The 21,288-nt window shown below is 50.5% G+C and overlaps 1 protein-coding gene across 2 annotated transcripts in view; it reads left to right on the top strand.

Moving 5' to 3' along the window:
- The window catches only part of SMOC2 (SPARC related modular calcium binding 2), a 166,828-nt gene that overhangs the window by 132,304 nt on the left and 13,236 nt on the right, over positions 1 to 21,288 (top strand). For both annotated transcript variants that reach the window (XM_081041261.1, XM_081041260.1), the window contains exon 10: positions 21,072 to 21,171. In XM_081041261.1, coding sequence (XP_080897387.1) covers positions 21,072 to 21,171 — 100 coding nt within the window. The remainder of the gene's footprint in view (positions 1 to 21,071; positions 21,172 to 21,288) is intronic.

Raw genomic sequence — 21,288 nt, 5'->3', positions numbered from 1 at the left:
GCTGTTAGTTTGTAAAATTCACAGTTTGATTTCTTGTTTCCCGACATAAGAATACAATAAATACCTTAATCTCAAAATATCCAGGCGTTTGCTGAAACAGCAGAGAACCAGGTGGTGGGTAAACGGAACGCCTGACGTGAAACAATTTGCACAGGAAATCTTAGTGAGGGGGTGTCACAGCGAACGTGGAGCCCGTCGCAGCCCCCAGCGTGATTCCAGAAGTAATTGACCTCACTGGCCTGCTGTTTCTAGAACACAGCAGGGAAAATGCCGGTATGTCAGCATGGCGTTTGGTCAGTTTGGCCAAAAGTTATGAGTATACAGAAGAGAGATGGAATAGATTTTAATCTATATTAATCATAAAAAGTGTCTGCCAGACAAATTAATGGTAAGCAATATTTCAGAGACAGTTTAAATAACTGAAGAGGACAAACTGTTCTCAAACACCATTAAATGTTACATTTCTTGTTGAACAATTGTTATTCTATGACACATAGTTCCCATCTCTTTATTAAAGGAGTTTGTTGAAAATACTGTCTGAAAAATTTCCAAGTAATACACACACTTGGAAATGACAAATGTGCCTTTAATTGGACTCCAGCTCACTTTTGTTAAGTCGGGCTTCCTTCATAGTTAATCTGGATTTATTGAGACTCTACCATAACCAAATTGAAGTCCTCCGACAACAGACCATTTCAGTCATTTACTTCAGTGAATGGCGGAGGCCCAGCGGCCCAGAGCGACATGTCTGAAGGGCCCTGAGTTTCAAGGCCAGTCCCACCAGGAGCCAGTTCCCTGAGCAGTAAGCTGTCCACATACAACGTGGCACCCATCTGCCATGGTTGGGACCTTCTTAGGTCACATCAGAGCTGCAGCTTTAACGTTTCATTTTCTACATCTTTATTCCTTCTGTTATAACGACCGACCGACCGTGGGTGCTGCGCCCACTGTGTTTCCTAAACATGCTCTGCCAGTCCCTGTTATGGGTCTTGCCCCTCAGACAGGCTGCCGCTTGAGAGGTCGGTGATGACAGCCGTCTGCTGTCAGACCCCCAGCTGTCAGGCTCGCAGCCTCCAGTGAAATGCTGTCTGCGCTTCTGCCCTTCGCTCTGGTCTCTCCTCTCCACCCGATGGAGCTGCTCAGACACCAGCCGCTGCCTTCGCTGTTTTTCCTCCCAGTCTCCATGAATCCTTTTGGTTGTCCTAGCGTATCCTCCTGGTTCTCCTGCCTTTGACCCGGGCCTGGTCAACATGCTAGCACTGCACTGCACTTCTCCATCTTATCTTCCTTTACAAGGAAGAATTCCCTTCTTTTTAACTCGGCAGTAGATGTGTGTCACGTGCCCATTGTGCAGATGGCCCAAGCCAGACGCTGTGGGGAGCAGGGCTTTGTGAGACCCCAGCTCCTGTATTGGGGGGCAAAGATTGCAGTTTTAGAACCCCAGGAGCCATGCTGCTGAATACGAAAGCAACATTATAAGCCATTAGAAAACTCAGGGAAATGGAGACTGGTGCACAGGAATACTTTCCCTCTGTATCTGAACGTGGCACGGCATCATTCTTAAATGCTCTTTCCCAGGTTTTGTGCCAATGTCAGTGCTGTTTCCCCTTGCCCGGATAGCGCTGAATTAGGACTCTGTGAGCATTGGTTAGTAGCACGACACTGAGCAGTGCTACGGAGGGAGGGTGAAAAGTCACTTCTCCAGCAGAAATTCCGAGAGAATTGAGACAGGTTAAATCTTCTTATCCCACCTGGACCCTGGCAAGAGGACTGGGCTTATTACTTCTAGAATGCAGGAGGCAGGACTAATAAAATGGCACAGCTGATGGTAGAAATGGAATTATATTCTTCATTCTTTAAGAAGTTAAATGGACAAAGTGAGACCTCAACACATAAGCTGTGTGTCAGGCCACTTGGACACTCCCTGATGACCAAGGATGGTAGGAAACTTCGCAAAACCGGGTTTATAATGAATAACAGGAGGCCATGGAAACTTCTAGAATGATTTCCCTGGCAGAACAATTTCATTTTTTTTCTTAGCTCTCATTCAACTTGTCAAATCAAGAACAGTTTTTCAGAAGAATCAGTGGCTTTCCCCTATGACAGAAGGGTCCGCGTCAACTGCTCTTAGATTGTTAATGCTGTTTCAGAAATTCCTGAGATAAATTGGTCGAGTCGTTTCCAGCAGAGCAGTTTTAGAGTTTTGAGTTCTCATCCCACATATCCATCTTTCCTCTATGCTTTTACTCACTAGATTAAGAAACTTATTTAACATGTACAATGCCCTTATTTCCAGAGGCGCAGAGGCAGGTCTCTGTGTTCCAAGTCAGACATCTCAGAGTCGGAGCGACTGATGTCGAATGGCATTGTCATCATATAGCCAGCCCTTCAATTCGCGAAGTATTAGATTTCTGATTGTTTCATCTCCTGAGAAATATGCATTGTCTGCCACGGAGCAGTGCTTTCTGGAGCACCTTGTGATGGGCTCCAAAACGTGTGGCTGAGTCAGTGTTTTAGTTAACCCTTCAGATTGTTAAATAACAACCCACCTGTTACCTATACAGGGCAAAAGTGTCTATTCAAGTGCAGCAGGGTAGGAGTTTTGTCTGTCATTTCTCTGACAGACAAATCTTTTTTAAGCGGTGGAAGGAACCAAATGGGTAACAGAAAGACACCTGTGCACGCCCCATTCCCTGTAACCGCCTGCCATTTTCCAGTCGTCGTGTGTAATTTGTTGACGTCGCTCTTTGCTGTTAGTGAACCAGTTCTTGCACATCCTATTTTCCCAGCATGCACCAGCCCTAGAGCTCACTCCTGCATGACGTTGGGGGCCCCTGACACCCGACTCAGTGGACGTGAAGAAGGTGCACTGTGTCCGGGAGCTGGCTAGGCGTCAGGCCGCAGCCGCTGTGCAGCCCCTGGTTCCACACCATTCATTCAAAGCCCTTTCCATGGAGTGACGCTGTTTCTCATGCCAGCACCTGCGCAGACAGCATCCTTCACAAAGGGTTAGCTGAGAGACACAGTGTGTCACAGCCAGTAAGGTTCCTTTTGTGCCCTGGTGTGTGTCGTCCACAGCAAGGAAAGGCGAGGACAGGACAGGCATTCGCTCCAAGGCTCTTGGCAACACCCTTGTACCTGAGGACAAGACCCGCTCACTGCAGAGAGCAGGGGTGCCCTGTCCAGGCAGGACACGGGACTGCCTGGGTCAGCCTCGGCCATTGTGGGCAGAGCCATCTTGTTTGGCAGCCTCTGTATAGGGATGGCTTCAACTTTCATGGCTCATGTATCTGGACAGTCACTTAGCTCTATTTTCAGTAAACGAATTTGGATGGAATGGCCTTTTCAACTGGCTCTGGCTCCACCGTCCACCACACAGCCGATCTTTCAGTAGATGATGCGATGAGTCTGTGTGCTGCTCTAACACGAGGAACCCAGGCTAGAGGTTCGGAGGAATTTGCACTGTGTCCTGTAGGAATTCTGTCTGAAAACTGGGTAAGGGAGATTTGGTTAAAATTCACTGACTGGCTCTGACTGGTGGGTCAGGGCTGCCCAAGACAAGTGGCAGTGGCACCGACGAGCACAGCAGCACTTCCTTGTGCTTGTCACTGAGCCATTGCCTGGAGTCACTCATCCAGTCTTCACAGCGACCCCCTGAGCACCGTGATTTGATCTGTGTTTTAGAGATGAGTATGTCGATATTAAACAGCCCGTCTGTGTAGTGTGCTGTCCCCATTGGGAGATGCAGCTGGTGTTGCACACTGGCTACCTCACGGGGAAGCCAGGCAGACTTGCATATGAACGCACAGCTATGAACTGGAATCCTTCCAGAACAAAGTTCTTTATAGTGCGGCACTCGATACAAAGTGGGTTGTCTTCTGTGATTCATGATTAGAGGACCCGGTCGCATGTTGTTATAAAGTGCTGTCGGTGTATGGAAGGCACACAGTCACACACACGCCCCCCCCAAGTTCCTGCGTGTTATGTGAACCCCTCTCTGCCTCCCACGGTCCTTAAGGTCTGTGAGGGCGCCCCCACTTTTCTTCCCAGGGGTGCCTGCCTAAGCTTTGTTCCTAGATGCAGTGATACACTCGGGGCTTCCTGGCCACAGAACAATGCCCAGGGTTCCGGATGAGGAATCTGAGAGTTTCGATGACATGCACAGGCCACACAGTCAGCCTTCCCCTCACCCTACTGTTCTTAGCTTTTCAGTGTCTTTTCCTCTCAGTGTTTGGTTTTGACGGTTTTAGATTTTCACACTCTTTCTTCTTCACTTCTTAAAAACAAGTAGCACAGGCACAGACATCCAGGAAGCAGTTACCTAGCCATCCGCTTGCTGGTGGGTTTTGTGCGCTATCCCCTGGAAGGTCACGTTCTCTTTTGGGCTCTGGGACGGTGTACATATGGTGAAGGCAGGCCTAAGAGCCGAGTCCGCCTGACCGCTGGGCCCTGCGGCACAGGATAGCCCGTGCTCAGTGCACACCGAGCCCCCCTGCCCATTCCACTCCATCAGGACGGCTGCCTTTGGCCTGGAGGAAACAAGAGCTCTGGGCTTTCTCAGTGCTGAGGGCAGTGAGGTCTGTGTGGACACTGACGGCCTGCACCCTCCTCGGACACTGGTGGGAAGACAGAGCTGGCCTTCGTGTTCTGCGGTTGTTCTTAGGGCAGGCGTTGCCCTCTGAGAAAACAGGAAGTCAACAACCTGGGACGTGGGTGGCGGGAGAGATCCCTCAAACAGCCCTGCCCATGACCAGGTGAGAGCACATGGTCGGCAGGGGCAAGTCCTGTCGCACTGGACTGGCGAGCTGCTCGCACCGGTGAGAGGGACAGGTCTGAATGCAGAGGACACGGTTCTCCTCACAAGCTGGGCCAGGGAAGGCGCTCACGGCTTGTGCGGAGCCGCCATCTAGCCTCACATGTGCCTGGGGGGCACTGCGGCTTGGGGTGTGAGGACCGGGGCCAGGATAACGTGAGTTCCTGCGTTTGCCTCTACATTTCTTCCTCGGTAGAAATAATTGGCCATGTGTGCAGGGTTTCTGCAGGCAGAGCTCAGATTACCTGAGGTCGCCCAGAGAAGTCTGGGGGCCAGCTGCATTTTTATATCTGTCCTATTAAAGGCTCAGAATAGACACAGTTAATAGGAAAGTTTGCCCATAGCATCTCCACAAACATGCCTGTGGCCACACAGATTGCATCTGTGTTGGCAATAACATTCTACTGCCATCTCTAGCATTTGGGGCCACTAATTATCACCCCAAAAGAGAGCTATATGTCAATCATTCCAAAACTAAAACTTACTGTTTATTGGTGTGCACTTAGCAAACTTACATCGCAACTTAACTCATTCTGTTCCCTTGGCATAAACCTCCTTATCTTGGCGGGTTGACCAGGACATTGTCTCCACTGGGACTGGAGACATGTCACACACCTGCTTAAAATTCTGTTAGGCCGGAGATAAGGGTGCGGAGATGAGCACCTCAGTTTCCCAGTTCTCTGTGCTCGAGTGGACCGCAGGTCTCTCCCTGAGAAGACCTTGGCCCGCCACGTCTGTGAGAAAGGTGCGTTCGTCTACCCAGTGTGTGCTACTGTTAGACCTGTGAACTGACGGTTCTCAGAGCAAGCAAATCCTCACCAAGCCACCTTCCGAGAAGAGAGGCGCCTGTCGGGGGGCTGCCATGTCAGGGGGACCTCGGTGTTTATCAACATCTGAGAAAAACAGAACATTTGCGTGAAAGGCGTGCATACTATTCTTGATTGTCCTGCACGTTAACTCTGAGCTGGCAGCAGGTAAATACAGAGACCAGCCATTCCTCCTGCACTAAGACTGATTTCACTGACCCTGGGGCACGGTGGGCCTTGGACTCGTGCTCCATACGAGGACAGCCCTCGGAAGGTTGTGTGTCTTGTCAGCCCCAGTTCCTGGCTGATGCGTGAGAGCCACACGAAGGGCTTCTCTCTTGTCTGAGTGTCAGGAAGTGTGTTTTACCTCCGCGTTGTTCAATTCATGTTGTGCTTTTGCTTTTGATCCCTTTCCTTCTGTTGGCTGCAGAGGTAGAAATGTGGCCCCAGCTTCACCAAGTGTGCATTTTACACACACCCCTCTTTCTGCCCATCCTCTTCACCTTTATCCTTTCTCTATGTTGCTTTTCTTCTTATTTTAAATTCCATTTTATTGTGACACAGTGCGTGTACTTGAGCAACCAGCTTCACACCTCCCTGGAGTTGAGAGAGCAAATCCTCACACACAATACTTAAAATCACAAAACGCCTTCTATCTGCAGTTGTCCCTGAAAGAGCTACAACCACTATCTGCTGGCTCTACGCATTTTAAGAGTAAAGGTGTGAAGAGTATAGTCTGAGATTACAGTGAAGTCACAGGAAAGATTGCTTTTGCCCAGAGGTCGTTGGTTGTGTTACAATTTGTGGGTAGAATATTGGGAAGGAAAATGTTTGTTTTTAATGGTCAAACAACTGAAAGGCAGAGAACCCAGTGATATGAGGAAACCCACACGAGGAATTCAATTTCATTTCTCCCGCTGAGCTGGTTGGTGGCTTGGTTCTGCCTTGCTTGGTGACAGCCCCTAGCTCTGCACAGCCTGTGGTTCCAGTCTGAGGGCCGCACTGTGTGTGGAGACCATTGTCATTAGTCAGCCCCGAGGGTGTGTGTCACTGGCCACGAGGTGACCATGCCCGGGGCCTGTTCAGGCTGCCTCACCGTTATGTTGAGGAAAGGAAGACCTTACAAAAGTTTTTGGAAACAAAACAGTAAAATCCAGTTACCCTCTGGGGAGAAACGTTCACCATTGTGTGGCTGCCTCCCAAATACAAATATTGGATGGTAGAAAAGATTTCTGCCTTAAATTAATGTAACCTGAAAAAATATAAACAAACCCTGAAGCATTGAGTGAAAGCATTTCATTCCAAAATGAAACTGGATTTCTGTTTCTCCATGTCAGTAACACTTTGTGACAGTCTGTTTAAAAGAGTCTGCGGGGCAGGCCGATGGAAAATCTGTAGGAGATAATAAACACAGTTTCAATATTAATAAGTTGAGTGTGTGATTTAGAGAATGAGTCTAAGTCTGAAAATGTGAAACTAGCAGTGTGTGTCCAATATAAATCACACTTTCACTTGTACTAGATTCCTTTCCATGAATCCTCCCTTCTCCACTCTTGTTTGTTTATCCAGTAGGGCTTCCAGAGGCTTCATGACAGATGTCTGGGCTACAAGGAGAGTACTGAGTGGGTTACGCTCGTGGCTTTTCGTGGGGGAGTTCCTGTTGGAGAATGATGTTTATCTGAGCATTTGCTTCGGAGAGGCCTTTCTGGGTGGAGGGCATGGTTTCCTGACTTTGGGCGCAGAGGGTGTGTTGTGGGTAGGAAGCAGGCCCATCAGCGAGGGCCCAGGGTGAAGGTCAGTGAGGGCCCAGGACAAATCCCATGGAGAAACGTCCACACTCAGCTGTGGAGGTCTGGTTTCTGAGGATTTAATCAAATCAGTGTTTTGTTCTCTGGGAAATTTTAATCGAGCTGAGATGATGATACATAAATCATTTGGCCTGAGTTACCGCAAGAAGGAATTGCTTTTCTGTTTACCATCCCTCCTCGTGCTACAGCCCTGGGAGACACGTTCAGGAGATGGAGTCCATTGCTCAGACCTTTTGTTAAACAGACATAGTCTAAGGGGGCACTGAATGTGTGGACAGACTAATGGGTGCAGCAGAGGGAGGGCACGTTAGGCCCACGAGCTGGGCCTCAGTATTTCATGTTTTACTGTGCTCTAACGTGTTTAAGGCACTGCCTTCTCATGTTCACCGTTCTGCAGTTTGATACATTTTTAAAGCCCTGTTGAAGCAGAGCTGTGTCGTGTGTGTGGAGCTGACTTCGCTGAGCCCCCAGCTCATTCTCCCACGCAAAGCCCAATGACTTGCTTGAAGCGGGCAGGTGCCGTGGCGGAGGTCCCCTTTGGGAAGAAGCACAGTTGTTCTGTGTGAATATTCAGGAGTTTCTGCCTGTTCAGCACGAGGCCTTGCTTCTCAGGATCCCCTGGGCCAGGAACCTGGCTACAGTGCTTGGTGGTCGCAGTGCCCCATCCGTCTCCAGCCCAGGGCTCTGTTTCCTATGATGGCCCTCCTTGCCAGGATTTGCAGGGCAGCAGTAACCCACACATTCGTAGCATGCTGTGGTTCCCTAAAGTCAACAGAAACCTGTCCCAGCAAAACCAAGGCAAAGAGCAAAGAGAGACCAATGTGGAGCGTTTGGCCTCAGCTTGGCTCCAGCAGGTACAAAGTTGTGTTGGTCTCGGGAATTCAGGGGAGAAGACGGTTCATGTAACCCTGGGCAACAAGTGTTCTTGGAGGATACAGGCTTTGAGCTATTTTATTAAGAACGGGAAAGACACGAGTGCGCTGAGAATAGATGTTCCAAGTGGGGTGAACACCTTGGGCAGCAAAGCAGAAGTAAGAACTTAGTAATTCACACACTTAAGGACGGGAAGATCTTCTCTTCAAGGAAGGCAGAAATTGACGTGGGTTCTTCGGTTTTGTTTTCACATTTCATCGCATTGTCGTGCTTTTCTAAGGAACACAGGCTTTCCAGTGATCGTCACTGGTGTGGGTCCAAGTGAGAAGCCCGTTTAAGATTCCGCCCCTTACCTGCAATCCTCCTGGCTCCTCAGCCTCCTGGCTCAGGCTTCTTTCCTGGCTGGGCAAGGAGGACAGTCTAACAGAAGGTGGAGCTGCTGTCAACTTGTCACCAAATTAGATCCGGGTTGCCCGTGATCATGCGTGTTGTAACGATCGCGAATGAATACCATTCCTTTTAGTCAGCATTTCCAGCCGTGATGTGTTATAAATATGCAATTGAATGGTAATTCCAGAGTCTTAAAAACATCTTCATCTGACGTCTTTAAAGACAGGAGGCGTTTTGGCACCTCGTTGATTAATGATTGGTTGAATTGCTTGAGTTAGTGACTTAAGTCAGAAATATGAGAAATGCCACCCCATGTTCACGTTCCAAACCAACAGCCAGCCCTTCCTAATTAGATGAATTTCCAGAAACTGTTTCTAGCCAGACACAGTCAGAGAAGAGATTTTTCACAATACGTTTGTGTCAGACATCAGTAACTTTTCTATCCTTGGCAATTCACATGTGTGTCATTGTTTTTAGAAGCACAAACCCCGAAGCCAAGTGTGGAAGCGATCGGTCATTCCTACCCATGTCCTGTGTTCCTCGCTGAATCCCAAAGCCTGTCCGCTCCAGACAGGGGGTAGGATAGCGAAGATAGAGAAGCCTTTGGCCTTCCCTGAGTGTTCTGGTCGGCGATGGCTGGCTGTACGAAACGCCACACACACTGCCCTCCCACAGTGGAGGTGCTGGCCTCCGGCCGTCTCTGTCGTGTCCTCTGGCTGAGTCCAGGCACAGCAGACCTTCAGGCATGGTCCTCTTCTCTTCCGGTTTCCTTCCCATCTTCAGAAGCTCGGTGTGGCTTTTAGTCCAATTCCAAGCACCACTTCAACAAGTCTCGTGGTTTTATAAAATAGACTGTATCACATTCGACTCGCGTCCATTCCTTTCCGTTTGAGGAGAACTCAGTGGCACTGGCCCCTTTTTCAAGGACCTTGAACTGAAGGAATCAGCTGAGGAGAAGTAACCCACCCAAGAGCATGGCCTGGGAGGGGGCCGACCCCTCCCCACTCCTCCGTGACAGCTTCGGGAGTTCCCGGCATTTCCACCTTCCACCTCTTTCCTCAGGTGCACTGGTGGTGAGTGGAAGTCCTGGGCATTTTCCTACCTCCCAGGTGGTCCATGCCCTCAGTGGTGAGTATCAAACAGGTACCAGGAGAGGATTTAATTACAAACGCTCTGGGGTTACCACGTGCCAGGCATGGAGCTAGCCCAGCCCCCGGAGCAGAGTGTGTGCAGCGTGGCAGGTGGAGTGGGCAGGCGGGGAGAAAGGCTTCACCCGTCCGTCCGCGGGGCTCCTGCTTTCAGAGGCCCCGGCCCCCTCCGTGGGGCTGTCTGCCCTCCCTGTCAGCATGTTTGTTTTCGAAGGCTTTGTGTTCATCAGTGTTTTGTGTTTTTAAAAAAACAAACCTATTTTGGGAGGCAGTTATCTTGTAAGTCCCTCTGTCCAAAGGTAGTTCTGAGAGCACAAACCTTGCTCCGTAGAAAGCTTACTGGTTTAACAAACAGTTTTTTTGGCAGACATGTAGAGGAATTTCACTTCCAATCATTCCAGGAGGTATATAAAAATAAATATAAACATTTCCTCCCTAATTAATTTATATCCTTCTAATTGAAAGCAGTTTTACATAAAATGGAATTTGGCAATGAAACAGTGGGCATGAAAAGCCTATTGTGTGTTGGATGAAGACGAATGAAGACCCACCCATCGTGTGACAGAAACGGCTGTGCTCTCAGAGCAGCTGTGTCAGCAGGAATTGTCCCACCCAAGTTTCAACACAACTGCGTGCGACCTGGGCGGTGACACCCAGGGTCGGGGAGTCGTGCCTCAATGGTTAAGTCAGCTATTCAGTTCAGGACGAAATTCCCGGAGTCCAGCGTAGGTGGGAAACACCCACTGGATCGTGACAACTTAGCAGCTCTTCGGGGCCTAGAGAATGACTCTTTCACTCCCTAGCCTGCTTCTTAAAAACAAGTTTTTCTGTCAGGCATCTAATATGTTAAAAGGCTGTGGTCAGCCTTTACCTAAATGCCTTCCTTTTCCTGATAAGATGTGTCGGCCACACATTCTGTTGCTGAGGCCAGTTGTGTAACGAACGGCCAAGCACATGTCATAATTGTTTGGGGCAAGTTTACGTGCTGAAGGGTGCACTGGGCAGTCGTTCGAGAGCTAGAAGCCCTGTGGGTGTTTCAGGAATAAAGGGGTTCAACGCAAAGGATCACATACTCATCAAATCATTGGACAGAGCCACATACCAGAGGTCAGGGCTGCTACTAATCTGTGACCATCACGTCACATCTTTGTCACTTGTTTCCGAGTTAGGAAACTCGATCCCGCTGCCGACAGCCCCTCCCTCCCAGGAGGGTGACAGGACCCATCTGATTGCCATGGGCATCGTGCCCTCAGAAATACACATCCCACGCCCGTGCCCGCACAATGGCCGCCGCCTCCCTATGCCTTCGCGATGTCCCTGCATCCGGGACTCGAAGCCACTTCATTCGGTCTCCTTAGATGCGAGGGGGCAGCCAGTGTGGATTTTCACTTCTTGATCTTTCCAATGAGAGGTTGGCGTGCAGAGTCCAACGTGGTGATTTTAGAGCTAATGTGGTGAGGGTGGAGCCACGTGTGACAAAGAGTGACAAACGTAGGAATGAAAACATCAGGGTGGAATGGGAGAGGGCCATCAAAAGTCCAGGCGACTTCCTCGTCAGGGGGCCATGGGACCCTTGGTGGCTGGATGTGACGTGAGCCACGTGTCTAGGGAGGAGTTTATCCCAATGTTTACAGTCCGCGTCGCAGGCCTGGAAGCGGGTCGTAGCATTAACGAGAGCAGTGACATGCTGGATGGTACACCACGTCGTGGGGCAGGCACGTTTCATGGACGGCATCCCCGTAGCCTGCTTCCCGCACAACAGCGACACACGCAGTGAATGGTGTGCTTTTCTGTAGCACGTTGTGCTGCATAGAGGAAGATGGGCCCACAGCAGCTGAGCTCCGGGACACAGACATTTGGCCCTTACAACACGTCAGCTGTCAGCCTCTGCCAGGCTGGGGACCTCGCTTAGCCCTGGACTCCATCTAGTCTCTAAGGTAAGCGTGAGCATGATTTGTGAAATACCAGTGGCGTCTCCTTCATTTAACAGCTGCTTCTCCTAATCAAAACGGGACAGAGCCAGCCTCCTCGCACGTCTCACACCGTCAGAAGTACCCCCCTGTCTTCGGGGGGCTGGAGTCTGCGGGGGCTGCCTGGGCAGCTTCAAAGGACACTGAGGGGGCCGGGCCGAGTCTGCCCAGAATGGATGGGGCTCCTCCAGCTCAGCGTCTGTGTGCCTGGTCCGCCCGGTCCCGCTGACAAAGACCCTCTACCTGACTGGCCACGTGCGTAACTCCAGCAGTCACAAGCTTCAGTCCCAAGAGAAACACTGCTGCCTGTGAATGACATTGTTAAGCATTTTATGGCAAAAACAAAAAGTAGAAACACCGACTTCTTTCTTTCTTCTTTTTAAAAGATTTTTATTAAAATATAGCTAGCATGCAACATTACATTAGTCTCAAGGGTACACCACAGTTATTGGACATTTATGTTTGTAACGAAGCGATCACCATGATAAGCCCAGCAACCGTCTCAGGGCACAGACTTTTTTTTTTTTGTAAGGAGGGCACAGCTCCCAGTGGCCCATGCGGGATCGAACCGGCAAGCTTGGTGTTGTCAGCACTGTACTCTAACCACTGAGATAACCAGCTGCCCCTGCACAGACCTCCTTTGACCTCGGTCCTCACTATCAAGACCCCACTTTATCACCTTTCAGAACTGAGCAAACTCCATTTTGCTAGAACCATAACTTTAAAAAGTGAGTGTCATTGATTTGGACCGAAGGTAAATATGTTTTTTCCTGATGTTTCTTGTGGCAGGGGCATTGAAGCAGCTTTATTTATTGTAATTAGCTCTACTTTTGTTGCTGCTGCTGTTGGGAGCCCCAGCTGTGGGGGGTCCTGGGAGGAGCTGCGTGTGGGGGGTCCTGGGGTGGCCACAGCAGGCATGGAGAACCTCTGGCTTCTCAGAGGGGGAAAGCGCACACGCTGCTGATGAGAAGCGCGAGTTTCTGTCAGGAGGGGCAAATGGGAAGCAGCCTGGGGTGCGCCTGCCCGTCCCCTCTCCTTCGGTGCGGGGAGCGGGCCCCTGAGTGTGCAGGTGGAGGCAGGGACTGCGTAGGGGCTGGAAATACTGTTTGGTCTCTAACAGAAGAATGGATTTAAGTCCGCAGTGTTGTTTTCTTGCTAATCATTCTATTTGTGACTCCAAGAATTTAGAATTTTGGCAAAGACTTGAAATGATATGAGAGAAAAACGAACTTAGTTTTCTAAAGGGGAAAATGGTTGCTTTGTGCTTTTGTTCGCATGCATTCACTTACATTCACTTAAGGCCTGGTTCACTTACAAATATGGATGGAGAAAAATTAATAGAACAGACCCGAGGATTCTAAGGGCTTGGTTTCATTACCCAGAGAGGTTTCAGAGCGTTTAAGTTTTCAGTATAGAGTACTCTTTGTTTAGATTCGGCCATGGCTTCTCATCTCATTCATCAAATTGTCAACTGAGTCTGCCATTTTTGGCTCTGGGTGGCATGTCTAGATGTAGAGAAAAAAAATGAAAACATGTTGCTTGAGTTGCTTCCAAAATGTGGCCAGACCTTATGCTTCTGTCAGACCCAACCTTTTGTGAGTTACCCAAATTCTGCAAGTATATCACTGCCTTCAATCCAAAAATCATTAAGACACATATTTCTTATTGTATTTACCCATTGAAGTTTACATTACGTTTGCATTGAAAATTGATTAAAATTGGGAATTGTTCTTAAGGTGCAGATGTGCTGGCGAATATCCAGAATGCGTCCAGCTTTCTGTTCAGCTGAATAGAGTCAGTCGGGCAGTTAACTGGCCCAGGCGGCATTTTTCTCAAAGGTGGGCTCACTTCCACCTCTTGTCCCTCATTTCTGTTTCACCATCCCCCCAGCCCCCAAATCATATGATGACAGATGGCAGAGATGCCCCAGTGCCCTGTCCTACTTGGGTGCCTGGAGGATCCCTGGAAATTAGAGGGGGTATCGCCTTCGTCTGCAGGGGGCCCTCAGCTCTCTCCTAGGTCATTCTCCTTACGAGATGTAACACAGTGCCAGCTTTCTCCACGTCACCCCCCGAGGCCAAGGCCGGTGGGTTTTTGCCTTTGCATTTGCCTCGCTGCACTTGGCTTTGTTTGCATTGGGCAGGGGCTCTGAACTGGTGACGTGTGCATGTGCCTGTGTCGTGAGAATCCCAGGTCATCTGATGCGTGTTTTGGTGAGATTCGCTGAGGGGTCACTGTCATCACCGGCCATGTGCCGCCTCCTGGTTTATCTAGTGGGCAGACTTTGGTCGCTGCAGCCGCCGCTGGCCGCCTACAAATGCACAGAAGCATCTGTGCGCCTTTTCCAGGGCAGGTGTGTTATGAGGGACTGAGGGACGGCGAGCCAGCAAACCTGGGACCTCAGCTGGGCCGAGGGCACCCGCTCCAGGGCTGTCACCACAGCAACGCTGCGGCCCATCCCGCGTGGTGGCAGCAGTGACTCACGCTGATCAGCAGTTAAGAAGGTGCTTTCACTAAGCATTCTGGGATGCTCCAGAAAACACTTGTTCACTCTTAATATTCTAAGAGTTTAGTAACCTGTAACTTCACTTGAATTAAATCTGGGCCATTGGTGCTGTAAACCTAATTTACGAGCACATTGTAGACTAGAAGCTTATTTTTTACAACAACGATGAATGAGTTTTTACAGGTCTGTGGTTTTACAATATATAGGTGGCCTGTTCTGTGGCTAAGCTTTGTGTTCTTCCTTAAATTCCTCAGAAAGGACAGAAGAGAGGCCATGTCCTACGTCAAACTATCGAAGTGAAAAGAAATGAGCTAGGAGTTTGGGAAGAAAGCTTTCTCCATTCGAATGACATGCACTCCCTGAATTACATCTGTTAGAAACAAGCAGTGGCCTGAGCCCCTGGGCAGGGAGAGTCCACTTCTGGGCGGTTGTTGGTGTGCACTTGCTGCTGTCACCACACCCACAGCAGCCAGCTTGCTCCTTCCCCCAGCCCAGGAACACGAGGACGCTGGGCTGTGACATGACGAGGGACTGCTCCCAGCGGGTGTTTGCACGCGGAGCTCCTGGAACACAGGCAGCTCGCCCCACCCTCCAGGGCACCCTTTCCCGGGCCAGGTCTGTGTCTCGTTATGCCGCCCTAGGAGCCTGTGTCACCTGTCGTCCCTCGGGCATCGGGTCACATGACATGGACGGGCACTCGTGTAGGGGCTCCCCCTGGAAACGCTCTCACCACTGGCTGCACTGTTACCATCCCAAGGTTGTAGTTGCCATTGTACTGTCACAAGTATTGTTTTCACAGACCCAAAAGCTTTTTCATTGGCAGCTGTATCTGTAGTGACAGCCACTGGCTTAGCTCTTATAGGAAGGTCGCTGTGTTTCAAGAGAAATTTCAGATGGCCTCAGAAAGGTGAGACCACGCTCCTGGGGCCATTAGTTGTCGGTGGGGCAGTGAGCAAAACGCAAAGCAGGACGGAAGCTGAGTGCACAGCAGTGGGCTTGTGTAGGAACACACGCTCCTTGAATACAAATGACTTGGATACAAATTCCCAAAGCGACACCAGACGCCTTGAGCGTGCGTGTGGTCAGAGTCCGTTCTTGCTGGACACTGACCCCCCACTGGTTCGTCTTCTCAGTGGCCTGATCTGTGAATAGAGACCACGCTCTCTCTACCCTTTCTCGGCTCTGTCATTCTCTGAATGAGTCAGAGGCGCGGGCAGGCGGCCCTTGTACAGCGTAAGGTCCATGTCTCACTGGAGTAAGAATGGCTTCTGAAGTGCTGTCAGTGCCCACGTGTTCTGAGAAAACGCAAAACAAAGCCCTGCTTTGCTCCATCGAGCGGCAGGACTGGGAGGGAGGAGCCTGCGAGTCAGACACGCCTTGAAAGGAAATCAGAGATCATCTCAATAATTCGCAAAAATATTGATTGCACAAATGCCTCATGAAAACATAGACACGTGCCCCTAAATGTTTCCTGCTCCGCGGCTGGCAGTGTGACAGTCCCAAGCTCAGGACCTGCAGCAATGCGAGGCATCCGACAACACGGACGTCTTTGCTCTCGCCACACCCTCCATATTCTCACCAGTGTGCTCCCCCAGAAGCTCCTCGAGGGTGAAAGTGGTGCTGTCCACCAAACGCACGGTTACCAAGTCGTCCTTGTATGAATGTTTGAGGGACAGGACGTTGTCATCGTCCCTGAGTGCTGTGGGAAGACAGGCAGGAACACAAACACCCGTCTCTGAGATAAATAGTCTGTTACCATATCAGCTGTTACAAATCCCTAGGCCATACCCTGCTTGGGTGACCTAAGTGAAAGTTAAAATCCAAGGCAAAGAATTTCTGGAACGTCTGTCACACACAGAGAAAGATGCTGAGGGCGTCCGAGTCCCAGTCCTGCTTCTGGGCAGGACCCGAGGCCGAGAGCCGACACAATTTCCTTTCAAGCCGGGGTGTCCTCTGACCACAGCTGCAACATGCAGCATCTCCGGGTTCCATTAGGCACCGGCCGTTCTCCAAACACTGGTTTGTATCAGTGTTTCTCAAACCTGTGAACTTGTTTGTTAAGAATGATGAAAACTACGTTGAAAATATAGAATATGAAAACAAATATGTCAATATAGAAAAAGAGAAAAACTGGGGTTAATACACAAGAGTAGTGACAGTTTTCATCTTAAGATTGGGAAGTCTGTGCTTTGTCGTCACGGCCTTTACTTGAGAATGAACTTCACTCGTGGTCTCCCCCTCGGACATTTGGTACAGTACACGGCAGAAGCCTGCGGGAAGGCTAAGCCCTGTGCGCCTCTGCAGTGGGGCCCGGGTTCCAGCCGCAGGGTCTCGGATGACACTCAAACCCCGTTCCCAGCTGGAGGGGTTTATGAAACACACTGTCTGTACCTGTGGAAGCTGCAGCTGTGTTATGCACCTGACCATAAACGTGCCTGAAGAAATCTTCTCACTATCTCTGTTTATCAGCATTTTTATGCTTAAATTGCACAGGAAGTTAGATGTTCAGAAAGAAGGCGCACGTTGACGGAGTGACGACAACACGCTTTATGGAGGAATCGGAGTACGTGAGACCCGTCAGCCTTTGCTTCTCTCTGTGGCTGTGGGTGAACGTGTGCGAGAGGTGGTAGGGGTGGCTCTGGGGACTGTCACCTAGCCGACGTGCTGCGAGGGCCGTTCTCTGAGTCCTCGCTGTGCTTCAGAGGCCCGATTCAACCCCATAACCACACGTCCAGGCCACTGAGCCCTCTCACTCCACGATTTCTCCAAAAACTGCATCTCACGGTCTCCACCGCCTCTCTGATCTTGGTCTCAGTAACCCGATCTCAGGACCACAGGCAACAGCCCCAACGACCCTTGGGCGCTCACTGTCTAAGACCCACAGAAGGGGCACGGTGACCTGAAGAACATGAATCACACTGTGTCACTCCTGCAGACCTTCCAAGGGCTTCTGATGTCCCTTCAGGTAAAGGAACAAACAAACAATCCCTTGTGTGGCCCACGGGACCCCACAGACTTGGGAGATCCTGGTGCCTGCACCCCTTTTCCTGCTCTGTTCTGTTTTCCGTTTGTTTGATCCCAAATGCCTCTTAGGGATGCCAGGCGGCCCCTCAATCAGGGCCTTTGCACGTGACTTTCCTCCCGCCTGTTTGGAAAGGTTGTCTCTGTTCTTCACGGCCAGTCTTATCAGCAGGAGATTTTGAGGCGTGTGCGTCACCGTGTACCCCCTGGGACCGGAGCAGAGCCGGCCTGCTTGTGCCCCAGCATGGGGGCACCCTGCAGTGGCTACAGGCTGGCAGCAGCTCAGCAGACAGCGCTGGAGCTGTCGCTGTCCTCTGCACCCAGTGCCTCCCGGTTCCCAAGTGTAGCCCAGACTTTACTTCTCCACTAAGTGATGTGTGACCGGGGCCTCTGTCACCTCCCGCCTTTCTCTCCCTTACTCTTCTCAGACCTGCCAGATTGCCGTGAGGGGGCAGTGTGGGTGTGGTGGGGTACGGGGTACATGTTAGGAAGCGCATACACACACCAGGTGCATGAGCTCCTTCATGAACCTGAGCACCTGGTGGGATACGGAGGACCCCAGGACAGGGATGTGCCTGGAGAACGACGTTTCAGGATGAATCGTGCTTGGGGGACATTAATTAAGCTCCACGTTTAATGAGCGAGAATCGGTGACTTAGGAAGAGCCAAATACAGAGGAGAGGGTGCCAAAAATGTATGCACATTCTAAGAAAGTAAGACCTATTAAACTTGTAATACGCAAAATATACCGATAACAAAAGATGAGTACAAGTCACGTTTGACTTCTGCAATGACAAGAGGTGCTCAAAGTGGTTCCCATCAGCGTCCAGACACTTCTGGTTATGGCGAACTACTGTTTGAGCAACGTTGACCAAAGTGCCCATTTGTATACACTTTTTTGGCACCCCCGGTATTTTGGCTGGTACAAAAAACTATGAGATCACAGTACTTTTTAAGTGGGGGCGGTGTCGTGATTTAATGGGGTTTTCCAGTTCAGCAAAGGTCAATATGCCCAAAGTGCAAACCCTGTGACCCGTGGGGGAGGAGATGGTGTACGGATGTCTCTGCCACGTCTCTGCGTGCACAGCCTTTCTGGAACAGCAGCCCTGTGGGCCACCATTAGTCGTCTCCTTTTCTCTGCTAGATTTTGGGTTCTAAACTGTAATAATGGGTTCCAAAGAGATTTCATTTCTGGTGTCTATAAATGATCAGCTAAATGGATGGTGCCTTACTTCCTTACTCCCGACCTGGACCAGAAGAGTCTCCAACCAGGGAAAACGCCCTTCATTTGTCACATACACTAACCCTTCTCGACAGTCAGCAGTGGCCGAGTGTTTTTAGGGAAATGGGATAAGATGCAGTGTTTCACTTGGATTCGGAGATAAACAGGGTGGAGCGAGTATCTTTAGGCTCAGCTGGGGGCTTTCTCTTGCCACAGATTTGTAAGGAAGTTGTACTGGGTCTGTCTTCGCTTTGACGGGGCCACCTGCTTTCCTCTGGCTACGCGGCCTACCTGACGGAGCGACCATGTGGACAGGCTGGGTTTCTCTGCACCCCACAGTGCAAACCCACGGAATTGGGGGGCTCCCTTTTACCTCAAGCCACAGCTCCTTTTAAGTATTTGGAAACCCGGTCCCTTTCATGGTTCTGATTTCCTGGCACTTCTGTCATTTCTCATACAATGAAACTTGACTTCTTAATGAGTTCTCTATTATTCCTTCTGATGTCTTCTCATTTCGCATCTTTTTCGTAGAAATAGCTTTGAACGACAGTCACCTGTCGTACAGTGACAAGCATTGGACCAGGATGGCTGTGGCAGGAATGTCATATCCCTGTCAGGGGAGGGTCCTGCCAGAGGGCACGGAGAACTGTGTCCTATAAGCTCAGGTGGAGACAGACACGTGGACGCAGGTCAGGCTCCTCTCTCTGGCGGCCTGTCAACACCTCCACTCAAGAGCTGTTGACCTACAGCTCTGAATCCAACCCCAGCCCAGAGTCTTTGCAAATGAAAATGGAAAGTGTTCTTTTTTGGATCCAAGTACCTCTCACCTGTGAGAAATAAACTCCCTAGCAAGAAGATCTGTGCATGTTAGTCTGTAATCTACACCATGGTAAAAATACTGTAGCAGGGTGGACTTATTTACTGCCTCTCACTAGGAAGTAAATCACACTTTAATGTAACCTCTGGCATCGAGGAGTTCAGAAGCTTTCCCACGCCGCCAGCCCTGTGTTCCATGATGACCACACGTCATTTTCTAACGAAGCTTTACACGCTGCTCTGCCTCATTTGGGGTTGTGGTCACATAACAGCACACAAGCAGCCAGGTCCTGGCCCGTGGAAACGGGTCCTCCTCACCACGCCACACAAGCACCTGCCTTTCCTGCAGCTGCTCAGTACTGCCAGCCACTTAGCATGTGAAGCCTTTCTGCAGACACCAACTCCGCTTCTGCCCTGGCGTGTCTTGAGGATAACGGGGGTGTGGAAATTCATAGGCAACAACTGTTCCCTGGCTGGTTCCCTGGGCCGTTGGTGGGGGGTTGTGTACACCCCCAGGACACACCTGCCTTTGGCGCCTGCCATTGGGCTGGGGACGTCCTCCTGGGTCAGCCGGCGGCCTAGTGCTTTTCACCAGCAGGTTCCTAGGCACGTGGTCCTTCCTGGTCCGGCTGGAGACCAGGCACGCTGCAGAACTGCCTGGTCCTCACGGAGGCCTCCATCCTCTCCAGGCCGGAGAGTGACATCGCGGGATGTCCCTGAGGCACCCTGGTCACCACCACACACCTGCAGCCTTAAATCTTCTATTGTTCTTGAGGGGATGCTTAGTGAGATTCTTTTTTCTTGAAAAGCAACATTGTCCAGGTGGTTATGGGCTCCCACCGTCAATTCTAACCTCCTTGTTCAGCCATATTTCAAAGCAGGTAACATGGCTCTTTTCACACTCAGCTGCCACTCCCCATGAGGACTGGTGTCTGTGTGAATTTAATGAAGTGGAAACTGGCATAAGTAGGTTCCTGCTATAGGCAACTAACATGTACTTGACTCATAATAACAAGAAAGTCAAGTGCCAAGAGGCCTTTTGTGAAAATGCCTGAACCTGTGTCCTGAACCGGATAAGCATGTCACAACACAGCACGTGACGTGGTCCACACAGGGTACCCTTACTTCTGCTCCAGAGTCCAGATGAGACAGGCACCTGGTCACTCTGGGACAGGTGGGGGGGGACGGGAGTCCAGGGACTTGCACATGCGTGTGAGTGAGGGGAAAGGTGGGGCAGGTGGTGCCAAGTAGCTGCAGTTCGCTGTGGGGAGCCCAGCTTCCTATAAACTCGGTGACTCTTTGGCCTCATTCTCTCTGTGGAGACACCGTCACCTGGATGGAGTTCCAGCCTGCCATCCTCCAGGGCTGTGACCTGGGGCATTTCTGGATGTTCCCAAGCACTGTGTGCTTCCCAGGTAATATGGGAGGTCCGCGCCTGCCGGGGGCGGACGCGTAAAGGTCAGAGAGCTGGCAATGCCCATGATCTTAGTCTTGTGTGATAACTCAGGGGTAGGATACCGAAAGTGTGGCTCAAGATATAGATATCCATGTGCCTCTGTGAGTGTTCAAACGAGCTCATGCGTGGTAAGACACCCCAACATGCTAATTTCCAAATGTTAAAGCGACATTTCTCCCCATTACAGAGAAAACCTGTGAGTTCTGTGAAGTAGAAACACAGCATGTACTTGGTTTTTTCAGGTTGCCCTGGTGCCAAAAAGAATGAGTTTCTGACGAGCGTCTTGGACGCACTCTCCACTGACATGGTCCACGCCGTGTCCGACCCCTCCTCCTCCAGCAGGTATGTTGCTTCTGACCACAGAGCCGGCCCCTGGGAAGAAGCCCCAGTTACTGGAGGAAGGCTGATCAGCCGGAAGTCAGAGTAGAGCCATTAGATGTCAGAGTCCTGCTCAGCTCT

Source organism: Rhinolophus hipposideros (genome assembly GCF_964194185.1).
Source record: "Rhinolophus hipposideros genome assembly, chromosome: 3".
Taxonomy (NCBI): Eukaryota; Metazoa; Chordata; class Mammalia; order Chiroptera; family Rhinolophidae; genus Rhinolophus; species Rhinolophus hipposideros.
Note: the sequence above shows the minus strand (reverse complement) of the source record. Positions and strands in the feature narration are given on the sequence as shown.